Raw genomic sequence first — 20469 nt, 5'->3', positions numbered from 1 at the left:
TACTACTATTTAGCATTTCTATAGCTCTACAAGGCGTACGCAGCGCTGCACAAACATAGGTGCCCAACTGACCAGATGACCACCGGAAGGAATCAGGGATGACCTCCCCTTACTCCCCCAGTGGTCACCAACCCCCTCCCACCCTAAAAAACACAATTATAAACATATTTTGCCAGCCTCAAATGCCGTACCCACCTACATGACAGCAGAATGTGTTCTATCCTCTTGACAGCCTTTCCCTGGTTGTGATGTGGCTCTCGGGTGAATGTGACACCTTTTCTGTTAGGTGCACTGCAGAGTCACATCAGCAATGCATTGTGGTAGGTGTAGGATAGTGGGCTCTACTCCCATGGTGCTTTTCCCCCTGCTAACTGGGTCAGAGTGTGTCCAGTTTTGTTTCCGGTAGTCCATGAGGTAGTGACCATTTTTGTAAGCCAGTTTTAGATCCCTTTCATGTGTTTACCCACGTTAGAGAACTTAGTTATTACCTTGAATGTTGCTGAAAGAGGGCATTGTACACCATTCTGCCAGCTCTGACCTACTGCTAATCTCAGTACCAGGGAGACCACGCCAGTGGGGCACAACCTCTGATCTGCAATTAACTGTGAGTAAACGTGCTTATTCAAATAAAGGACTTTTTCAAAGAGATTAGTCCAGGTGTCAACTGGTGTGCCAAGGTTATACAGCAGCAACAAGTCCTAGAGGCCTGCGTGTATGCAGGTCCCTGGAGCACTGTTAGTGGGTACCGCAGTGCACTTAAGGCAGACGGACCCATGCACATCCCCCCCCCCCCCCCCCACCTGTAACACTTGTGCTGGTAATGGGAGCCCTCCAAAACCCACTGTACCCACATGTAGTTGCCCCCTTCACCCCTAAGAGCTACGGTAGTGTTGTACATTTGTGGGTAGTGGGTTTGGGGGGGTTGGGGGGCTCAGCACCCAAATTAAGGGAGCTATGCATGTGGGAGCGTTTTCTGAAGTCCACCGCACTGACCCCTAGGGTGCCCAGTTGGTGTCCTGGCATGTGAGGGGGACCAGTGCACTACAAATGCTGGCTCCTCCCATGACCAAATACCTTGGATGTCACTGGGTTGGAGATTGCCGGCATTTTTTTCCATTATCGCTGAAAAATAAAACCGGCCATCTCAACCCTGGCAAACTGGCATTTGGCCGGGCTAAACCGTATTATTGAAAAAAAAGATGGCCGGCTATCTTTTTCAATAATACGGTTCCGGCCAGCTGAAGCGCCGCCACCAAAATAGATCACCGGCGACGTTCAATTATGCCCCTCCACGCTACTTATCCTAGAAATAAGCAGTGAATTTTTCCCGTCCATCTTAATAATGGCTTATAGACTTTTTTCCTTTTAGGAAATTATCAAAACTTTTTTAAACATTGCTAAGCTAACAGCTTTTTACCACATTCTCTGTCAGCAAATTCCAAAATTTAATTACACGTTGAGTGAAGAAATATTTTTCCGATTTTATTTTAAATTTACTATTTAACAGCTTCATTGCATGCCCCCCAATCCTTGTATTTTTTTTGGAAAGAGTAAACAATCAATTTACGTCCACCCCACTCAGCAATTGTTCTATTGTGGCTAATCAGTGATACTCTTGACACCATTGTGATAAGCCTAGAAAATTATGGCAGATAAAGACCGTATGGCCCATCCAGTCTGCCAATCCCTACTGTTTGTCCCATTCTTTCTTTGAATTCTGATAGTCTTGGTCTTCACTACCTCCACCAGGAGGTGGTTCCACGCATCCACCACCCTTTCCATAAAGAAGTATTTCCTTAGACTACATTTGAGTCCATCCCCTTTCACCTTCATCCTATGCCCCCTCTTTCCAAAGCTTATTTTAATTGAAAGAGGCTTGCCTCCTGTGTATTTATGCCACAGAGGTATTTAAATATCTGTATCATATTTCCCCTCTTCTACTTTTCTTCCAAGGTGTACGTTTTGAGATCTTTAAGTCTGTCCCCATATGACAAAGACCACAGATCATTTTGGTATCCACCCTGTGGACCGACTTCATTTTGTTTATTTACTTTGAAGGTACGGTAACAGTACTCCAAAAGAGGTTTCATCAGAAACTATACCTACATGATGCAAAGTTCCACATTAGGAGTCACCACCTGGGAAAAGGATCTAGGTGTTATCAATATGTTGAAATGCTCTGCTCAGTGTGCAGTGGTGGACAAGAAATCAAATAGAATGTTGGAAGTCATTAGGAAGGGAATGGAAAAGAAACCATAATATTTTAATGCCTTTGTATCACTCCATGGTGTGACTGCACCTCAAATATTACGTGCAGTTCTGGTCACCGCATCTCAAAGATATAGCGGAATTAGAAAACGTACAGAGAAGGTCGATAAAAGGGATGGAATGACTCTCCTATGAGGAAAGGCTAGAGGCTAGGGTTCTTCAGCTTAGAGAAGAAACAACTGAGGGGACATATGATAGAGGTCTATAAAATTGAGTGGACTGGAACAGGTAGACGTGAATCACTACTGTTCCCAAAAGGACTAGGAGGCAAGCAGTGAAGATACTAAGTGCATTTAGAACAAATCGGAGAAAATATTCTTCACTCAACATATACTTAATTCTGCCAGAGAGTGTGGTAAATACAGTTGGCCTAACAGAGTTTTAAAAAAGGTTTGGGCAAGTTCTTAAAAGTCAACAAACCATTGTTAAAGTGGACTGTTGGGCTTGATGGACCTTTGGTCTGTTCCTTTCTATGCACCTGAGCGTCATTCTGGCCTAATCAGATCTCGGGCTGTGCCCCAATTGATATAGTCATGGAAAGAGGAGCTTCTGGGTAGATCAACATGATACTCTTCAGTGTAATGTCTCTTTCTGCCTCTAGCCCAGACCACAGAGGATTAGACCAAAAGCTGAACATTTCAAATACTGCCTGAGTTCTATTTGCATGCACTGCCTCCATTGTATGCAAATAGATCTCAAGCATATTCATTGGGGAAACCCTGAAAACCCAACCTAGAGAGAGCTGAAGTTGGATACCCCTGCTTTGAAGGAAGAAGTTCATAATCAGAATAGATTATTTGGAACCCAAACAGAGTCTGCTCATAATGAACTTCTGTTACTCACAGGTCTGAGAGAAACTCCAATTTAGAATTCTCCATCCCCTATATCTGTTCTGTTCTCTAAAGTCTCAAAGCTGTATGTTGTGACCCTTGTCTACAAACCCAAGCTGAAACACCACGCAGATCGAATTCTAAAACTGTCTGCTCCATTAGGTCCCCATTGTAATTCCATATCAGCCTGCATTAGAATTTTTGTGCTACCTGTATGTCGTGCATTAGAAGAGAAACATGTGTTTGGATCTTACCATAAAGATATCCAGAAATGGGCGGTGTTAAAATCAAGAAAATATCACAATAACATTTTTGTTAGGTGCTTCTTTAAAATAAAATAAAATTTAGTACTAATGAAACAGTGGCAATGTTTTTTATTAAGCCATTTTGTTGTTTCTGAAGGCCTTGGTTGGAGATAAGACACTTGCATTTTGGCTGATGGATGCAGAAATGTATTCAAACATGAGCGTTATGTCCCCCCTTACTCATGTTATTGATCGTGGAATTCAACTTCATAAAATGTTGCGTCTCATAACTCATGCATTGGGGGGTGAAGGCTATCTTAACTTCATGGGTAAGTACTACTGGACAGCCTGATTTTCTGTTCATACTAGATGTACATTGAATTCGAAAAAATAATCGTATGTTGTAGTACTTGTCAAAATACTAAATTCTCAACTTTGATACTATTTTATATAATTCAATATATGGCATAAAGAAGTTGGGGTGTAGTGGGGAGGTTCTGGATATTTGTTGCACACAGTGGGGGGAGAAATTGGATAGTGAAGGGTGTTTTTCTGCTTTGCATTTGTGATGTAGGAGCAAAAGGTATTTGCCTCCTGGTAACCCATTATTGAAATTCATAGGGTCTGTTCTAGACATGACTCAAACAAAAAAAACATTTTCTGCTACAAGAAAGGACCATAAATCTAGTATCCATAGTGAAAGAAAATTGTAAAAGGTCAGCAGATGGAGAATGTTTGGCTGCATGTCCTCAACAGTTATGTAACTCTCTTTTGGCTTGTCTGCATATGTTAGAAAATCACAACACAACTTCACACCAGCTGTGTAATGCTAGTGTGGGACACTCACACCCTTATGTAGTCAAATTAATCTAATTTAATGTAGAAAAAAGCTTCCGTGTCGCCACCCAGCCAGCCCGACATAGTCGGCTATAAGGCGTAGGCTCGGCGTGCCATCATATAGCTTAAAAAAAAACTCCATTCATATATTTTAAACTAATCCCCATATAGGGGTCTACTTTCACTGTACTTATCAGCTATCCAGTCTGTGTGTCTCCACTCTTTCTAAATTATTCAGACAATCTTGATACAAAATACAGTTCTGTTAAATGAGATCAGTCAAGGGACACCATTAGAAATCACTTAGTTCATCTACACGCTGTAGTGTTCTAATCATTCCGGTGTTCTCCACTCCTCAACCCGACAGGGAGCCCCCGGTTTCGCCATTGCTGCGTCAGGGGTTTAAATTGTATCTCTTATTGTATCAACGATTCTCTCCAATGATATATCAACAGTTCTCATCCAATCTGCTGTATCCCAGAATCGCTGCATATGTAACAGGTTGAGTGGACTATGAGCTAACAGTGGACTCAAGCCACTCAAAGCCTAAAGATGCAATTCAAATCACTTAACCTTTCAGAAATTCTTTCCTGGAGGCTTATATCTATCAACATCTAGCAGAGTGAATTCCATTCCAAATTCTGCACCCCCAAATTGTCCTGACAAACTGGACCAGGGAGCATTCGAAGGTGGACTCACACCCAGGCTTATGGTCTTCTCAGGAAAAACTTCATTACATACACTTCCTAGAGATAGGGGCAATCTAGCATGCTGTAAAAGAGTTCTGCAATTTATTTTTATTTATAACGTGTATAAGCCGCATTATCAGCAATTCTAAGCAGTGTACAAAAATACATTCACAATTCAAAAAAAACCAAAAAAGTTGCTGCTTGTTGGGAACAACCTAAATTTCCATTCAGATAGGTGCTATTTATGGGACATTTAAGATAACAGCCCTGTAATGACAGTGCACTGGTCAATTTAAGATCTGGGTGACCTTTAAGTAATGGTCCAAAACAGGTTATTGATGAGGGTAGGGATTTGTAAAGGAGTTTTCAGTGTTGAAAATAGATTATATTTTTTGTTTTCATTGTGGAGTCTGTCTGTCTTGTTGTGATGAAACTAGGAGACAATCGGAGAATATAATCATATAATTTATATGTTGAATCCAATATTTAAATTTAAAAAATGAAAAGAAAATCTTTCTGGCTTTGAGAAGGGATTCCAGTAGAAAGCTCTATATTTTATAAATAGAGATTTAGGAGGGGAAGTTATCAATTTGGGCTACAGTTAGTGGTAGAATAGCACATCTTATGCACGTAGTAGCTGAAAAGGTATGAGGGGAAAAAGGGTCAGCCTTCATAAATTACAAGACGACTCAGAAAGAGGAAGGTGGCAGAAATACCTGGAAAAACTAAGAGCATCTGGAAAAGCTGTTAGGAAAGCAAAAATGCAAATGGAAGAAAAGATAGCTGATAGGGTAAAATTGGGGGACAAGACATTTTTTTAGATGTGATGGGAGGAAGTGCCATAATAGCATTGTGAGGCTCAAGGGTGAGGAGGAGGGATAATAAAGATAAAGCTGAAATGCTTAACAGTTATTTCTGTTCTGTATTCACATATGAAAGGCTGGGGTAGGGCCGCAGAAAACAGCTAATGGGGATGGATGGATGGTAGACAAGGACCGAAAGAGTGTGTTCATGAAGAGCTAGCTAAACTAAAAATAGACAAAGCAATGGGACCTGATGGGATACTTCCAAGGGTACTGGCATCATAGCATAACTGAGACGTTCTGGCAGCTCTGTTGGACCTCTTCAATGCTTCTTTAGAGTCTGGAATGGCCCCTCTGCACAAGAGCGGAAGTAAGGAGGAGGTTGAGAATTAGACCTGCCAGTCTGACCTCATTGGTGAGTAAACTAATGGAAATGCTTGTAAAGCGGAGGATGTGAGGTTTCTCGAATCGAATACAACGGAGGATCCGAGGCAGCATGGTTTCACTAGAGGTAGGTCATGTCATACAAATATTATTTCATTTCTTTGACTGGGTGACCAAACAGTTGGATGTGAGAGGGGCACTAGATTGGGTTTTAGCAGAGCTTTTGACCCGGTTCCTCACAGGCAACTGATAAATAAACAGAGAATCTATAGGCACTAAAGTGACTGACTGGGTTAAAAACTGGTTAAGTGGAAGGAGACAGAAAATGGAGTTTGCTCCGAGGAAAGGGATGTTATCAGTGGTGTACCTCAGGGATCAGTAGCTGTTCAAATGTTTAATTTATATGCAAGATTTAAAATGCAGGAATAGTGTGTGTGAATTTTGAAAGGCAACTTATTCATTTTATTTGCTTGTATTCCACCTACAATTAAGCGGTTTCCAATAAAATATACACAGTACAAAACATCACTTAAAACATAACGCAGTGGATATCTCTGCTCTCCACAGAGGTATCCAAAGGAGGCCAAAATACATACAAATGATGATAAAATTAAAGATGCAGAACTTGTTTTTGGTTCTTCTGATGTTCTGTTCTTTCAACATACAACTGAAAAATCTCATGTTCTTCTGCGCCAAAAGTTTTCATTGTGCAAACCATCTATTCATTTTTTAAAAATACTGTTTAGAAATAAGAAATCTGAATCAGTACAAGTAGTGTGCAAGAACATTTTCAATAATAATGCCAAACCCTATAGCATTCCATCCCACTTGACTTGAGTCTAGAGCTGAGCTGAATTTTATGGCATTTTTTACAAGAAACTAAAAGCGTATCTTTCTACCATCCTACTGGAGCAGAGATAATTGCTCTTCTGTTCATTGCAATCTGTTTCTGCTTGGTTTTTTTTTTATGTCGTCTTAATGATTTTTATGCAGTTTTATTGTAAACCACTTTGGTTCTTCTGGCCTGTTAGAGTATTTCACAGTGCTTTGACAGAGTTAAACCAATACTAACATTACCAAGGTGACTAGTAACATAGTAGATGACGGCAGAAAAAGACCTGCACGGTCCATCCAGTCTGCCCAACAAGATGAACTCATATGTGCTACTTTTTGTGTATACCTGACCTTGATTTGTATCTGCCATTTCAGGGCACAGACCGTAGAAGTCTACCCAGCACTAGCCCCGCCTCCCAACCACTGGCTCTGCCACCCAATCTCGGCTAAGTTTCTGAGGATCCATTTCTTCTGAACAGGATTCCTTTGTTTATCCCAAGCATGTTTGAATCCCGTTACCGTTTTCATCTCCACCACCTCCCACGGGAGGGCATTCCAAGCATCCACAACTCTCTCTGTGAAAAAATACTTCCTGACATTTTTCTTGATTCTGCCCCCCTTCAATCTCATTTCATGTCCTCTAGTTCACCACCTTCCCATCTACGGAAAAGGTAGACTGAAAACTTTTGATCCAGTTGTTCGTTAATGCAGTGAGGGGCCATTTTACTAAGCAGTGGTAGGGCTAACACGTGGGTAGCATGCGCCAAATTAGCACTACCGCCCTGCGGTAGTTTCGAAGTTGGTACGTGCTATTTCCTGCGGTAGAAAATAATTTTCTATTTTCTACCATGGGGGGAGTTCCCAGCAGTAATTGGCAGTGTGGCCACATTGGTGCACACTGCCTGAATACCGCACAAGTAGCGCGTGAGCCCTTACCGCTAAGTGAATGGATGGCTGTAAGGGCTCAGGCAGTAAATAGCCACGTGCTACTTTTAATTTTAGTGCACAACCATTTACTGCCCCATTAAAAGATGCCTTTTTTCCCAAATGGCCTAGGTTGTTCCAGAAACACACACCCATACTACCGCAGCTTAGTAAAAGGACCCCTTAATCAAAGGAAAGCAAAACAAACCTTACTATTGAGATGTTCTGGAACTAAGAGTTACTGCCATTCTGTAACCAGTTCTCTCGGGCAAGAGAGGCTGGGGATTCAGCTACATGTGGGTTGGTAATGTTGTAAATATGTACATTTGTAAAAACACAGTGAAATCACATGGACTACAAAGGCACAAGCAGCGAGATCACAGCACGGTGGATTCAGTTCTCTTAAGTCAGTGTTTCCCAAGTCCGGTCCTGGAGTTCCCCTTGCCAGTCAGTTTTTCAGGATATCCACAATGAATATGCATGAAAGAGATTTGCATATAATGGAGGCAGTTTGTGCAAATCAAGTTCATGTATATTCATTGTGGATATCCTGAAAACCTGACTGGCAAGGGGTACTCTGGAAACACTGCATAAATGAGCATGTTGTTTTTTCTAAGACAGGATGGGAGGGTGGAAAAGCTGCTTACCCAGCATGCCTGGAGGCAAGGCGAGCTAATAAGGACACTGGGAACAGAACACGTGCTCAGAAAGGGCCAATTACAAAAACCAAAAAAAGAAACCTACAAAAATATAGGAACTTGAGATTCATAGCACAACAGCACTTAATACTCACAGATAATATAATCTATCCACATTTCAAATGGGGGCAGAACATTGGTTCTTTTCCAGAAACGTGGTATAAAATAAATGTTTGTCTGAAGAACATGCAATTCTGATTTTTAATGGTGTTTCCTTTTGTGTGGATTACCTGATGATGTATTTTTCTTTTTTTTTTTAACACAGGTAACGAATTTGGCCACCCAGAGTGGTTAGACTTCCCAAGAATAGGAAATAATGAGAGTTACCATTATGCTAGGAGACAGTTTAATTTAGCGGATGATCATCATCTTCGTTATCGCTACCTGTACGCCTTTGACAGAGATATGAATAAACTGGAGGAAAGATGTGGCTGGCTTGCAGCTCCTCTGGTAAGCTACAATCAATAAGATACAGTTCTGCTTTCAAATCGGTTGCATTCCTGTTTAGAATTGCAAAATTCATTATTCTTACAAACATAGTTGGAAAATATTATTAAATCACCGTGTAACCGCTGCCAGATAGTCCAAAGACAAGTCCCAAGTCAGCTTTTGGACTATCTGGTAACAGTTCGTTCATGAGTGGTACTGCCCCTGAGGAAATATCGAAGTGTGGTGCTGTGTTGTGTAGTTTAATGTACTCCAGCTATTAAAGATAAGTGACTGGTGGTTGTAAATTCAGTTTTAGCGTGAGTTAAGGCATCAAAGTTTTTAGATTATGGTATCCATACTGGCCATAGGAGCCAACTTTTCAGAATTATTGGGGGTGCTAAGCCTAATGGAAACAATCCTTCCCTGGACACATTCAAGCAATTTTCTCAATATTGGGGGTGCTCAAGCACCCACAGAGTCAGCTCCTATGATACTGGCCTTACATATTTATTGAACTAATTGAGTGAATATTGGAAAAAAAAAAGTTAATGTAGCGATTTGGATTGGAATCAATTTTCAGTTTATTGGGCACTTTAGGAGGATGTTTGATGATGCTGTTGAGGGTGATGTGAGAGAGTGACTTTGCTAACGAATTCATAACAGCCATTCACGGAGATTGAGGGGTGGTCCCATTTCACTGATCATCCTCCATTCACTATTTAATTATTTTTTTAATTCTTAGAAAAATTACTCACACGTATAGAGTTGATTCCTTCCAATTCACACTGTAGGTGGATTCTTGAAGAACTTTTATGTTTACCTCCCTCTGTATATTGGGTGTTGCATTATGGAAATAAATCTATAACATAAATGCTTAGAATAATGGCATTTATAAGCGTATGTGTGCTAGGGATGGGCAGCCATTTAAAACAAATGTTGTTTGTGGTTAATCGTGTTCACTGTTTTATTTATTTATTTGTTTGTTTGTTGCATTTGTACCCCACTTTTTCCCACCTATTTGCAGGCTCAATGTGGCTTACACAGTACCGTAAGGCGTTTGCCAAATCCAGTAGAGAACAGATACAAGGTTATGTTGTGTTCGAATAAGGTAGATGTATTCCAGGCTCCATTAGGGTCGAAAAGAGGGAGGTTGTATATTGTCCAGTATGGTCTTTGGTTTAGTTGTGTGGCCGGATGTGGGGATTTACATTGGATCTGTAGTGTAGGCCGTTTTGAAGAGGTTGGTTTTTAGTGATCTTCTGAAGTTTAGGTGGCCGTGGATTGTTTTCACGGCTTTTGGGAGTGCGTTCCATATTTGTGCGCTTATATAGGAGAAACTTGATGCATAGGTTGTTTTGTATTTGAGTCCTTTGCAAGTTGGGTAGTGAAGGTTTAGGTATGTACGAGATGATCTGGATCTGTTTCTGGTTGGTAGGTCTATGAGGTCTATCGTATCCTGGGACTACACCGTAGATAATTTTGTAGACAAGGGTGCAGATCTTGAAGGTGATCCGTTCTTTGATTGGAATCCAGTGTAGCTTTTCTCGGAGGGGTTTGGCACTTTTGAAACGTGTTTTACCAAATATCAGTCTGGCCGCTGTGTTTTGGGTGGTCTGGAGTTTTTTTGTGAGTTGTTCTTTACATATGTTGACAGAAACAAAAAAAAGGCAAAGATCTGCCACAGAAATGGCAAATCAAAAGAAAAAAGGCAGATCAAAAAAGACAAAAAAAATAGAACAGGAGGGTAACAGAAGAAGTGGTTTATTACAAGTTACCCGACGTGGCCACGTTTCGCCCTCAGGCTGCGTCAGGGGTAAAAAAACTAATAGGGGTAAAAAGCAAAGTAAACCCCTAAAAGTAGTCCTACAACCACCTTACATAAGTGCTTCCCAAGCTTACTCAGCAAACTTCACAATGCTATGTTGACTGGCAGTAAGGTGGTTGTAGGACTACTTTTAGGGGTTTACTTTGCTTTTTACCCCTATTAGTTTTTTTACCCCTGACGCAGCCTGAGGGCGAAACGTGGCCACGTCGGGTAACTTGTAATAAACCACTTCTTCTGTTACCCTCCTGTTCAATTTTTTTGTCTTTTTTGATCTGCCTTTTTTCTTTTGACTTTACATATGTTGTCCATTTATCCCTTAATTCTAGAAAGTTGCACGGGCTCCTTTAATAATTATATGTTAATTGGCCTTAACCTATTATTGGCTATGATTAGTGTTAATTGGCAGTTACGCATACAACTGCCCTCAATATTCTGGAAGGGGCAGGGGCGTATCAGGCAGATAGGCGTGCAGGTTATAGAACAATGGCATTTATGTGCCTAACTACCAACAGGCAATTGCAACAGTCTTTCAGGAGGTTCTTGTTAACCCCAATACATAAACTACCTCCCATGTATTTCAAGTATACCGTAGACCTCAGCGGTGCCACTTACTGAACACAGACTTTTAAACCAGTAAGATTTATTCATCCACCTCCTCCTCAGTCTACAGGTATAAGAATTTTGTACCTTTTTCGTTCAATTTTTCCAAACTTTTTCATCACTTTAACACTTGAAACATACTAAAGTGATTTAGTTTGAATACTTCTCTCTTCATCTTGAGATGAGTATTCTAACTAAATCAACTTTAGAATGGTTGAAGTGTTAAAGTGATTTTTTTAAAAAGTCTGAAAAAATTGAGCAAAAAAGGTACAAAATTCTTATACCTGTAGACTGAGGAGGAGGTGGGTGCATAAATCTTACTGGTTTAAAAGTCTGTGTTCAATATAATGCAATTTTATTTTTTTTTTAATTTTTGTTACATTTGTACCCCGCGCTTTCCCACTCATGGCAGGCTCAATGCGGCTTACGTGGGGCAATGGAGGGTTAAGTGACTTGCCCAGAGTCACAAGGAGCTGCCTGTGCCTGAAGTGGGAATCGAACTCAGTCCCTCAGGACCAAAGTCCACCACCCTAACCACTAGGCCACTCCTCCACTGTTGCTACTATTCGAGATTCTACATGGAATGTTGCTATTCCACTAGCAACATTCCATGTAGAAGTCGGCCCTTGCAGATCACCAATGTGGCCGCGCAGGCTTCTACATGGAATGTTGCTAGTGGAATAGCAACATTCCATGTAGAATCTCCAATAGTAGCAATATTCCATGTAGAAGTCGGCCCTTGCAGATCACCAATGTGGCCGTGCAGGCTTCTACATGGAATGTTGCTAGTGGAATAGCAACATTCCATGTAGAATCTCCAATAGTATCTATTTTATTACATTTGTACCCCGCGCTTTCCCACTCATGGCAGGCTCAATGCGGCTTACATGGGGGTTAAGTGACTTGCTCAGAGTCACAAGGAGCTGCCTGTGCCTGAAGTGGGAATCGAACTCAGTTCCTCAGTTCCCCAGGACCAAAGTCCACCACCCTAACCACTAGGCCACTCCTCCATTACCACTAGGCCACTCCTCCACTGTTGCTACTATTTGAGATTCTACATGGAATGTTGCTATTCCAACATTCCATGTAGAAAGGCCCTTGCAGATCACCAATGTGGCCGCGCAGGCTTCTGTTTCTGTGAGTCTGACGTCCTGCACGTACATGCAGGACGTCAGACTCACAGAAGCAGAAGCCTGCGCAGCCTTCTACATGGAATGTTGCTAGTGGAATAGCAACATTCCATGTAGAATCTCCAATAGTATCTATTTTATTACATTTGTACCCCGCGCTTTCCCACTCATGGCAGGCTCAATGCGGCTTACATGGGGCAATGGAGGGTTAAGTGTCTTGCCCAGAGTCACAAGGAGCTGCCTGTGCCTGAAGTGGGAATCGAACTCAGTTCCTCAGTTCCCCAGGACCAAAGTCCACCACCCTAACCACTAGGCCACTCCTCCACTGTTGCTACTATTTGAGATTCTACATGGAATGTTGCTATTCCAACATTCCATGTAGAAAGGCCCTTGCAGATCACCAATGTGGCCGCGCAGGCTTCTGTTTCTGTGAGTCTGACGTCCTGCACATACGTGCAGGACGTCAGACTCACAGAAGCAGAAGCCTGCGCAGCCTTCTACATGGAATGTTGCTAGTGGAATAGCAACATTCCATGTAGAATCTCCAATAGTAGCAACATTCCATGTAGAATCTCCAATAGTAGCAACATTCCATGTAGAATCTCCAATAGTATCTATTTTATTACATTTGTACCCCGCGCTTTCCCACTCATGGCAGGCTCAATGCGGCTTACATGGGGCAATGGAGGGTTAAGTGACTTGCCCAGAGTCACAAGGAGCTGCCTGTGCCTGAAGTGGGAATCGAACTCAGTTCCTCAGTTCCCCAGGACCAAAGTCCACCACCCTAACCACTAGGCCACTCCTCCATTACCACTAGGCCACTCCTCCACTGTTGCTACTATTTGAGATTCTACATGGAATGTTGCTATTCCAACATTCCATGTAGAAAGGCCCTTGCAGATCACCAATGTGGCCGCGCAGGCTTCTGTTTCTGTGAGTCTGACGTCCTGCACGTACGTGCAGGACGTCAGACTCACAGAAGCAGAAGCCTGCGCAGCCTTCTACATGGAATGTTGCTAGTGGAATAGCAACATTCTATGTAGAATCTCCAATAGTATCTATTTTATTACATTTGTACCCCGCGCTTTCCCACTCATGGCAGGCTCAATGCGGCTTACATGGGGCAATGGAGGGTTAAGTGACTTGCCCAGAGTCACAAGGAGCTGCCTGTGCCTGAAGTGGGAATCAAACTCAGTTCCTCAGGACCAAAGTCCACCACCCTAACCACTAGGCCACTCCTCCACGCAATTGCAAATTGCCCCTATAGTGCGCTCTTGAACACATTACCTGCACATAGGGCACACTTTTTTTCTGAGGGGCATGCATGTACAAACTAGTACACATGAGTGAACAATCACACATGCGTGCCGTCTCAGAAAAAAGAACGCCCTATGTACACATAGTATGCTGTCTTTAAGAGAAGTGTAAACTTACAACATTCATTTATGGAGTGGAGGAGTAGCCTTGTGGTTAGAGCACCTGTCTTGACTTCCAGAGGTGGCTGGTTCAAATCACACTGATGCTTCTTCTGATCTTGGGCAAGTAACTTAACCCTCCATTGCCTCGGGTACAAAAATTAGATTGTGAGCCTTCCAGGGACAGAGAAATACCAAGTGTATCTGAATGTAACTCATCTTGAACTACCACTGGAAAAAGGTGTGAGCAAAATCTAAATAAATAAATTAACAGGAAAAAAGACAAGTATGAACACACATTTTGTGGGTGCCAGTCCCACATAGGTGGGATTTGTGCATTTATGCAAATATGTGCTATTCTGCAAATACCCACTTAACTTACATACTTTTGCCCCTGGTTCAAAATAAGTACCTGAATATATGTAAACCGCTATACCTGCAGGCGCACGCTCCTTTGATGTCAGACATCTTCAACTTTAAAACCAGGAATCTGTCACTGCCTCTTTGCTACAGCGGTAATGGGACAGTAATGGTCTGTGTGCGTAGAATGACAATTACCACCCGCGTGCCAGAAATACAAGTGGAGGAGTGGCCTAGTGGTTAGAGTGGTGGACTTTGGTCCTGGGGAACTTGGTTCGATTCCCACTGCAGGCACAGGCAGCTCCTTGTGACTCTGAGCAAGTCACTTAACCCTCCATTGCCCCAGGTACAAATAAGTACCTAAGCCGCATTGAGCCTGCCATGAGTGGGAAAGCGCGGGGTACAAAATATATATATATTTTTTTCCGTGCGCATAGCGGACGCACATCAAAAATGAAATTACCGCAAGGGCCACGCGGTAGCCAGGCGGTAACTCAAAATTGACCCGTGTTGGGCGCGCATAGGCACTTACGTTGCTTAGTTAAAGGGCCCCTAGAGTTATGTCGTGTGTGTGCAAATCCAAATTAGTGCCAATTAATGACAATAATTGTTCACATTCAATTATTGACTGTAATTGGCTCATTAAGTTGCTCGCTTATCTCTGGATCGTTTCCAACTTTGGGTGACCTTTATAGAATCTAGGGGAATAATGTGCATGTTAAACGTTTTTACAAACTGTGCCTACCCCTTGTACGCTATATATGTGAGTGCACTATACCGGTGTATTTTTACTAAGACATGCTTATTACAAAATTAGCGCATTTGATTTCAAGGATTTCTATCTTTCTTTTTAGGTTTTTTTGCAGGCTTTGTGCACTAATAATGCTTGCAAAAAACCTAAAAAGAAAAGCCTTTAAAAATAAATGCATTAATTTTGCAATTATCATGTCAATGTAAGAGTAGACTGGTAAATCATCTGTTATATGAGTGTTCTTGTTATACGATTTTATTTGTACATAGATATGCAGTTTGCATGTATTGTGTGCATGTTACATGTGTGTGCACATTATCCCCCAGTTTCAATATAGTGTGCCTAGAGTTCCACGCTAAAATCCAAGCGTATTCCGTAAGAGCGCATGTAACTTAATTGGCCTAATAAGCTAATTAGTGTTGATAGCAGCACTTAATAATGAGCACTAATTGACAATTAGAATTTACATATACAACTCGCTAAACATGTTGTGTAAAGCAGTGTGCCTAACTTATATTGCGCACAGGCAAAAGGGGGCGTGGTAACGGGTGGGGAAATGAGCATTTTGTGGGCATTTCAGAATTTACGCTCACTGTTATAGAATGTGGTCCTCTGCACCTAAATCTTATGTGCCGGGATTTATGTCATGTTTTTGTTAGTATAAATGGAGGCACATAGATTTAGGTACTATGATTTCCGCCTAAGCGTATTTTATATACTGCTCCTAAATCTAGGCACGACTTATAGAATACGCTTAGGTGGAAACGTTTTCCACACGGATTTTTTAGGTGCCATATATAGAATCCCCTCCTATATGCGTAAAAATGTTATATAGTTCTATTTATGTGTATTTTGGCTCAAGGCAGGTTGCATCAGATACAATAGATACTTCCCTTTCTCTGGAGGGCTCACAATCATAAGCTTGTACATAAGGCAGTGGAAGGTTAAGTGATTTTTGCCCAAGGTCACAAAGAGTCGCAGCGAGATTGAACTGGGGTTTTCCTGGTTCGCACCCTACTGCTCTAGTTGTTAGCCTGTGTGAAACATGGGTTTCGTCAGTACGTAGTGTTCTGGATGACAAGCGGTGCCACATCCAAAGATACGTTATTAACTGCACACATTGATACAGGAATGTTTATATGAGAGTTTTTTTCTTTTTTTTTGGTTTGTTTGTAATTATAAATTCCTGCCCAAAAACCTGGTTTGATTTTGCGCCATGCAGATATGTGTACCACTTTTCACTTCTTAAGAGGTGTTTAAAATAAAATATGGGCTGATATTCAGCCGGTGGTGGTCGGCATTTTTCTGGCCATCTTCAGCCTTATCCCCAGATATTCAGGGGCCTTTTTACTAAGTCGTGTAGGCGCGTACGCGCGTCCTACACGCATCAATTTTGAACTACCACCTGGCTACAGCGTGGCCTGGGCGGTAATTTCATTTTTTTTTTTACATGCGTCCACTAAGCGCGCCGGGAATTTTCCAGCACACGACACTAACTGGGCGGTAATCAGCATTGTACGCACATAGAGCATTACCGCCCGGTTAACGCGTGAGACCTTACTGCTAGGTCAGTGGATGACGGTAAGGTCTCAGGACTAAAATGGAGATGCATCAAATTTTTGGCTTTAAAAAAACACCTTTTTTGCAGGCACACTGAAAAATGGACCTGCGTGCATCCAATACACGCGTCTACACAAGTGCATGCCATTTTTTGGCACCCCTTAGTAAATGGACCCCTCAGTGTGGGCCATGTCTGGGCACCAACATTGAATATTTAGGCATACGTGGCCAGCCAACACGTGTTTAAGTGCCAGATTTAGTACTTAACTGTATAAGGTGAACCTCATAAAGATAGGATTGTCTTATATGCTGTGTTATTTATGCGGCTACCTTATGCAGTTATGAGGTTAAGTGCCGACTCCACCCTTGGACCGCCTACAAACTGGTTTGGTTCAGCTTAGGTTCTAACTGCAGGTATTCAGTTACACTATCAATGTGAGGGCCCATTGGCAGGGGCGTATCTGTAATGGGGCCAGGGCCCTGTAGATTTGGCCCTGGACCCCCCCTACCAACGGCCCTCGCAACCCCCCCTCCAACCGCCAACCTGCCGTCGCCTACCTTTGCTGGCAGGGGACCCCAGCCCTCACCAGCCGAAGCCGTCTTCCTTTGTTGTTTGATTCTTCTTTCTGAGTCTAACTCTGACGTCCTGCACGTTGTGTACATGCAGGACATCAGAGTCAGACTCAGAAAGAAGAAAAAAATGAAGGAAGACAGCTTCGGCTGGCAGGGGTTGGGGTCCCCCGCCAGCAAAGGTAGGCGACAGCGGGCGGAGGGTCAGCGGCGGTCGAGACGGTCGTCGGGCGGGCCATGGAGGTGGTTCTGGCGGCGTCTGGGGGTGGCGGCAATGGTGGTGGGGGTTGCCGGGGGGGCTAAAATGTGCTCCCTTACCTCGGCTCTGGACCCCCCTACCGGCAAAGTCCAGATACGCCCCTGACTGAATGTCCACGGTTAGCTGCAGACAAGCGATTTAAACAGCGAGGAATCTCTCCTGGTTGTTTAAATTCCTTGAATATCGACCCCTTAGAATTTAACTGCTTATCTCGCATATCATGAATGTCATTTTTTCTTTTCCTTTGGACCCTTTTGTAATTTTGCAGTCATTGCTCATTGAATCAGCCCTTTTTCTCCCTCTGCTGCTGTTTTTCTCAAATGTTGATATACCTCAGCTTTTCATTTGCTGGGAACAAAATTGCTGTGTGAGGACAATATAAATGTATTATTGTGTACACTTGTTATCCCGGTTTATTATATTTATAGGAAAAATCTGTATGTGGTTTGTTTCTTTTTTCCTTTATTTACAGCATATTATATACCCAATATAATTTGAATTGTCATTCCAGGCTGCAATAGAAATGCATTGCTATGCACTGTCAGAATTTGCAGGTAAAAGAATGTCCATCTTTTATTTGGTAACCCCCGGGTTAAATTCCATAAGTGGTATTGTTGTAGAGTTCTCCTTTATAATCTTGAGAGGGAGAGAAATTTTAGAAATAACATATTTGTATTCAAAATCCTTCCAGGCCTTTGTGAGTGCAAAGCATGAAGGGGATAAAGTCATTGCTTTTGAGAGGGCAAATCTCCTTTTCGTGTTCAACTTTCATCCATATAAAAGCTATACTGAATACAGAGTAGCTACAAATTTATCAGGAAAATATCCTTTCATTTGCTAAGAGGAATGTACTTTGTAATCAACATTGTTTTCTAATTTTGCACTGTTTCTAACATGTGCATGCATATGGGAGGTGATTTCATAAGAGAACACATGCTTTCCAATAGAGTTGCATAAAACAAACTCTATTGTTTTATGTTTTATGCATAAAACTTTGTTTTATGCAGATTAGGTATCAACCTGCTTTCTTATGTGTTCCTAATGATACTTACATTCTCTCACAGAAATTGAAGCAGGTGTAAAAGAAATGCAAATCTTGACCATTCATCCTGATTTTGCATCTCGTCCCTGTGTAGTTTTTACTAGGGGCACCAATTTGGGGACCAGATTGGTGCATTCCATGTGACCTGCTATAGAAGACATCCATTGAGAAACTACAGGCCATTGGCCATGTGGGAGTTGTAGTTTTTGTTGGAGTGGAGGAGTAGCCTAGTGGTTAGGGTGGTGGACTTTGGTCCTGGGGAACTGAGGAACTGAGTTCGATTCCCGGCACAGGCAGCTCCTTGTGACTCTGGGCAAGTCACTTAACCCTCCATTGCCCCATGTAAGCCGCATTGAGCCTGCCATGAGTGGGAAAGCGCGGGGTACAAATGTAACAACAAAAAAAAAAAAAGAAATTGTAAAAAGTGTGTTCGTGTACACTGGGGGGATAATTTAACAGGATGCCTATGAGAATAATACAAAAAGGTGACCTTTTTACGCTTATTCTAGAAATGCAAAATAAGCACATGTGCTCTGCTCTCACATCTCACACCAAGAAACACATAGTTTGGACATTTTGGGGAAATAAAGTAGAATATGAAATTTTTAAAATAAATATATTTCCCAGGGAGAAGTGATTGCTTTCCCAAGTCTACCTGGCTGATAATTTTGTAAAGACCTTTCTCCGAGGACAAGCAGGCCATTAATTTTCACAGTTGGGTAACGTGCGCCGCGTTGCCAAGTCTGGAGCTTATGACAAGTTTAACAGAGCTTTGTGGAATGCGAGACACGCTCTACCTCGCATGCACGAGTGCCTTCCCACCCACCGCAAGAGTGCAGTTCCTGAAGTTGTTTTTCTACCTAGATGAGAACACTGAATCTGTGGTTTCTCTTCACTCCCGGTCTGGAAGAGCTTCTTTTTTTTGGTGCTATTCGGGCTTTTCACCTCATTTTTTGGTGTGCCTGTTCTCAGATTTCAGTCCCTTTTTCTTCCTGTACTCTTTTAGTTTCCTTTTCCCCAGTTTTAAGTTTCCTTTTTTTTTTCTTGTCTTAAGCTGCATTTAGACCTTGATTGGACAGGTTTTTCCCTTGCTTTTTTTCTGGTGCCTTGTCCCTTTTTTTCAGGCACCATCATGTCTTTTGATTTGTCTGCAGAAGTTGTTCTGTCCATGTCCACTGAAGTTTGCAGTGGCTTTAAGCGCTGACCCGGTGCAATCGGACCATCTCTAGTAAGGACACCCATTCAGTGTCTTCAGTGTTTAGGGCCCAACCATAGCCCTACTAACTGTGTCCTCTGTCTTCTTATGAAGAAGAGGACTCAGGTGTCCAGAGAGGCTCAACGCAAGAAGATTTTTGGAGCCGGGTCCGAGTCCTTGGCATCGACATCGAGTATTGCACCGGCGTCAGGAGTGTCAGTAAGCATGGCTGCTGTTAGAGCTTTAGACACTTGGAGCAGTGATGCATCGAGTGGGTCTCCATCTGCCTTGAGGCCTCCTGCTGTGCAGAGCCCCCAGGTCCATCCACAGTCAGACCTGACCTGGAGACGACGTGAGGATTTGATGTCATCATCAGCATCGAGGAGTCTCGATGCCAAGCTTCAGGTGATGGGCAAGAAGCATCGCTCGTCCTCGACGCATCATTGTGCTGAGAGCTGAGGAATTTGGCACCAGAGAAGCGTCGGCGCTGGGAGGACCTCTCCCCCTGTATCCAAGAGATGCTGATGCATCAGCCCCCTAGCAGCCAGGACCCAACTCCCATCTCTGCCTCATCAGTTCTGCAGCCTGTCTCGGAGCCAGCCTCCCAGTCTTTCCCTGTGGCGGCTCTTGATGAGCGTGGGCCTTACTTTCTGAGCTGCTGAGTGGCCTCTTGAACTGGTGTGCATCAGGGGTGCTTGCGCCTACCCTGCTGCCTTTGTGGGCTCGCTTGGCTCTCAACCTGTGGTGCGACCTCCAATACTGGTGCTGCATGCGGCTCCGGTGTCGACTGCCACTCAAGCCGACACCCCCTCGATGTCGAT

General features: G+C 42.7%; 1 protein-coding gene across 1 annotated transcript in view; it reads left to right on the top strand.

Annotated features, from left to right (window-relative positions):
- Positions 1–20469, top strand: part of LOC115458753 (1,4-alpha-glucan-branching enzyme-like) — a gene marked incomplete at its 5' end in the record, with an annotated part of 86022 nt that overhangs the window by 54426 nt on the left and 11127 nt on the right. The window contains 3 exon segments of the mRNA XM_030188566.1: positions 3501–3672; positions 8778–8962; positions 18103–18233. Of these exon segments, the coding sequence (XP_030044426.1) occupies positions 3501–3672; positions 8778–8962; positions 18103–18233 (488 nt within the window).

Source organism: Microcaecilia unicolor, unplaced genomic scaffold (assembly GCF_901765095.1).
Source record: "Microcaecilia unicolor unplaced genomic scaffold, aMicUni1.1, whole genome shotgun sequence".
NCBI classification, from domain to species: domain Eukaryota; kingdom Metazoa; phylum Chordata; class Amphibia; order Gymnophiona; family Siphonopidae; genus Microcaecilia; species Microcaecilia unicolor.
Note: the sequence above shows the minus strand (reverse complement) of the source record. Positions and strands in the feature narration are given on the sequence as shown.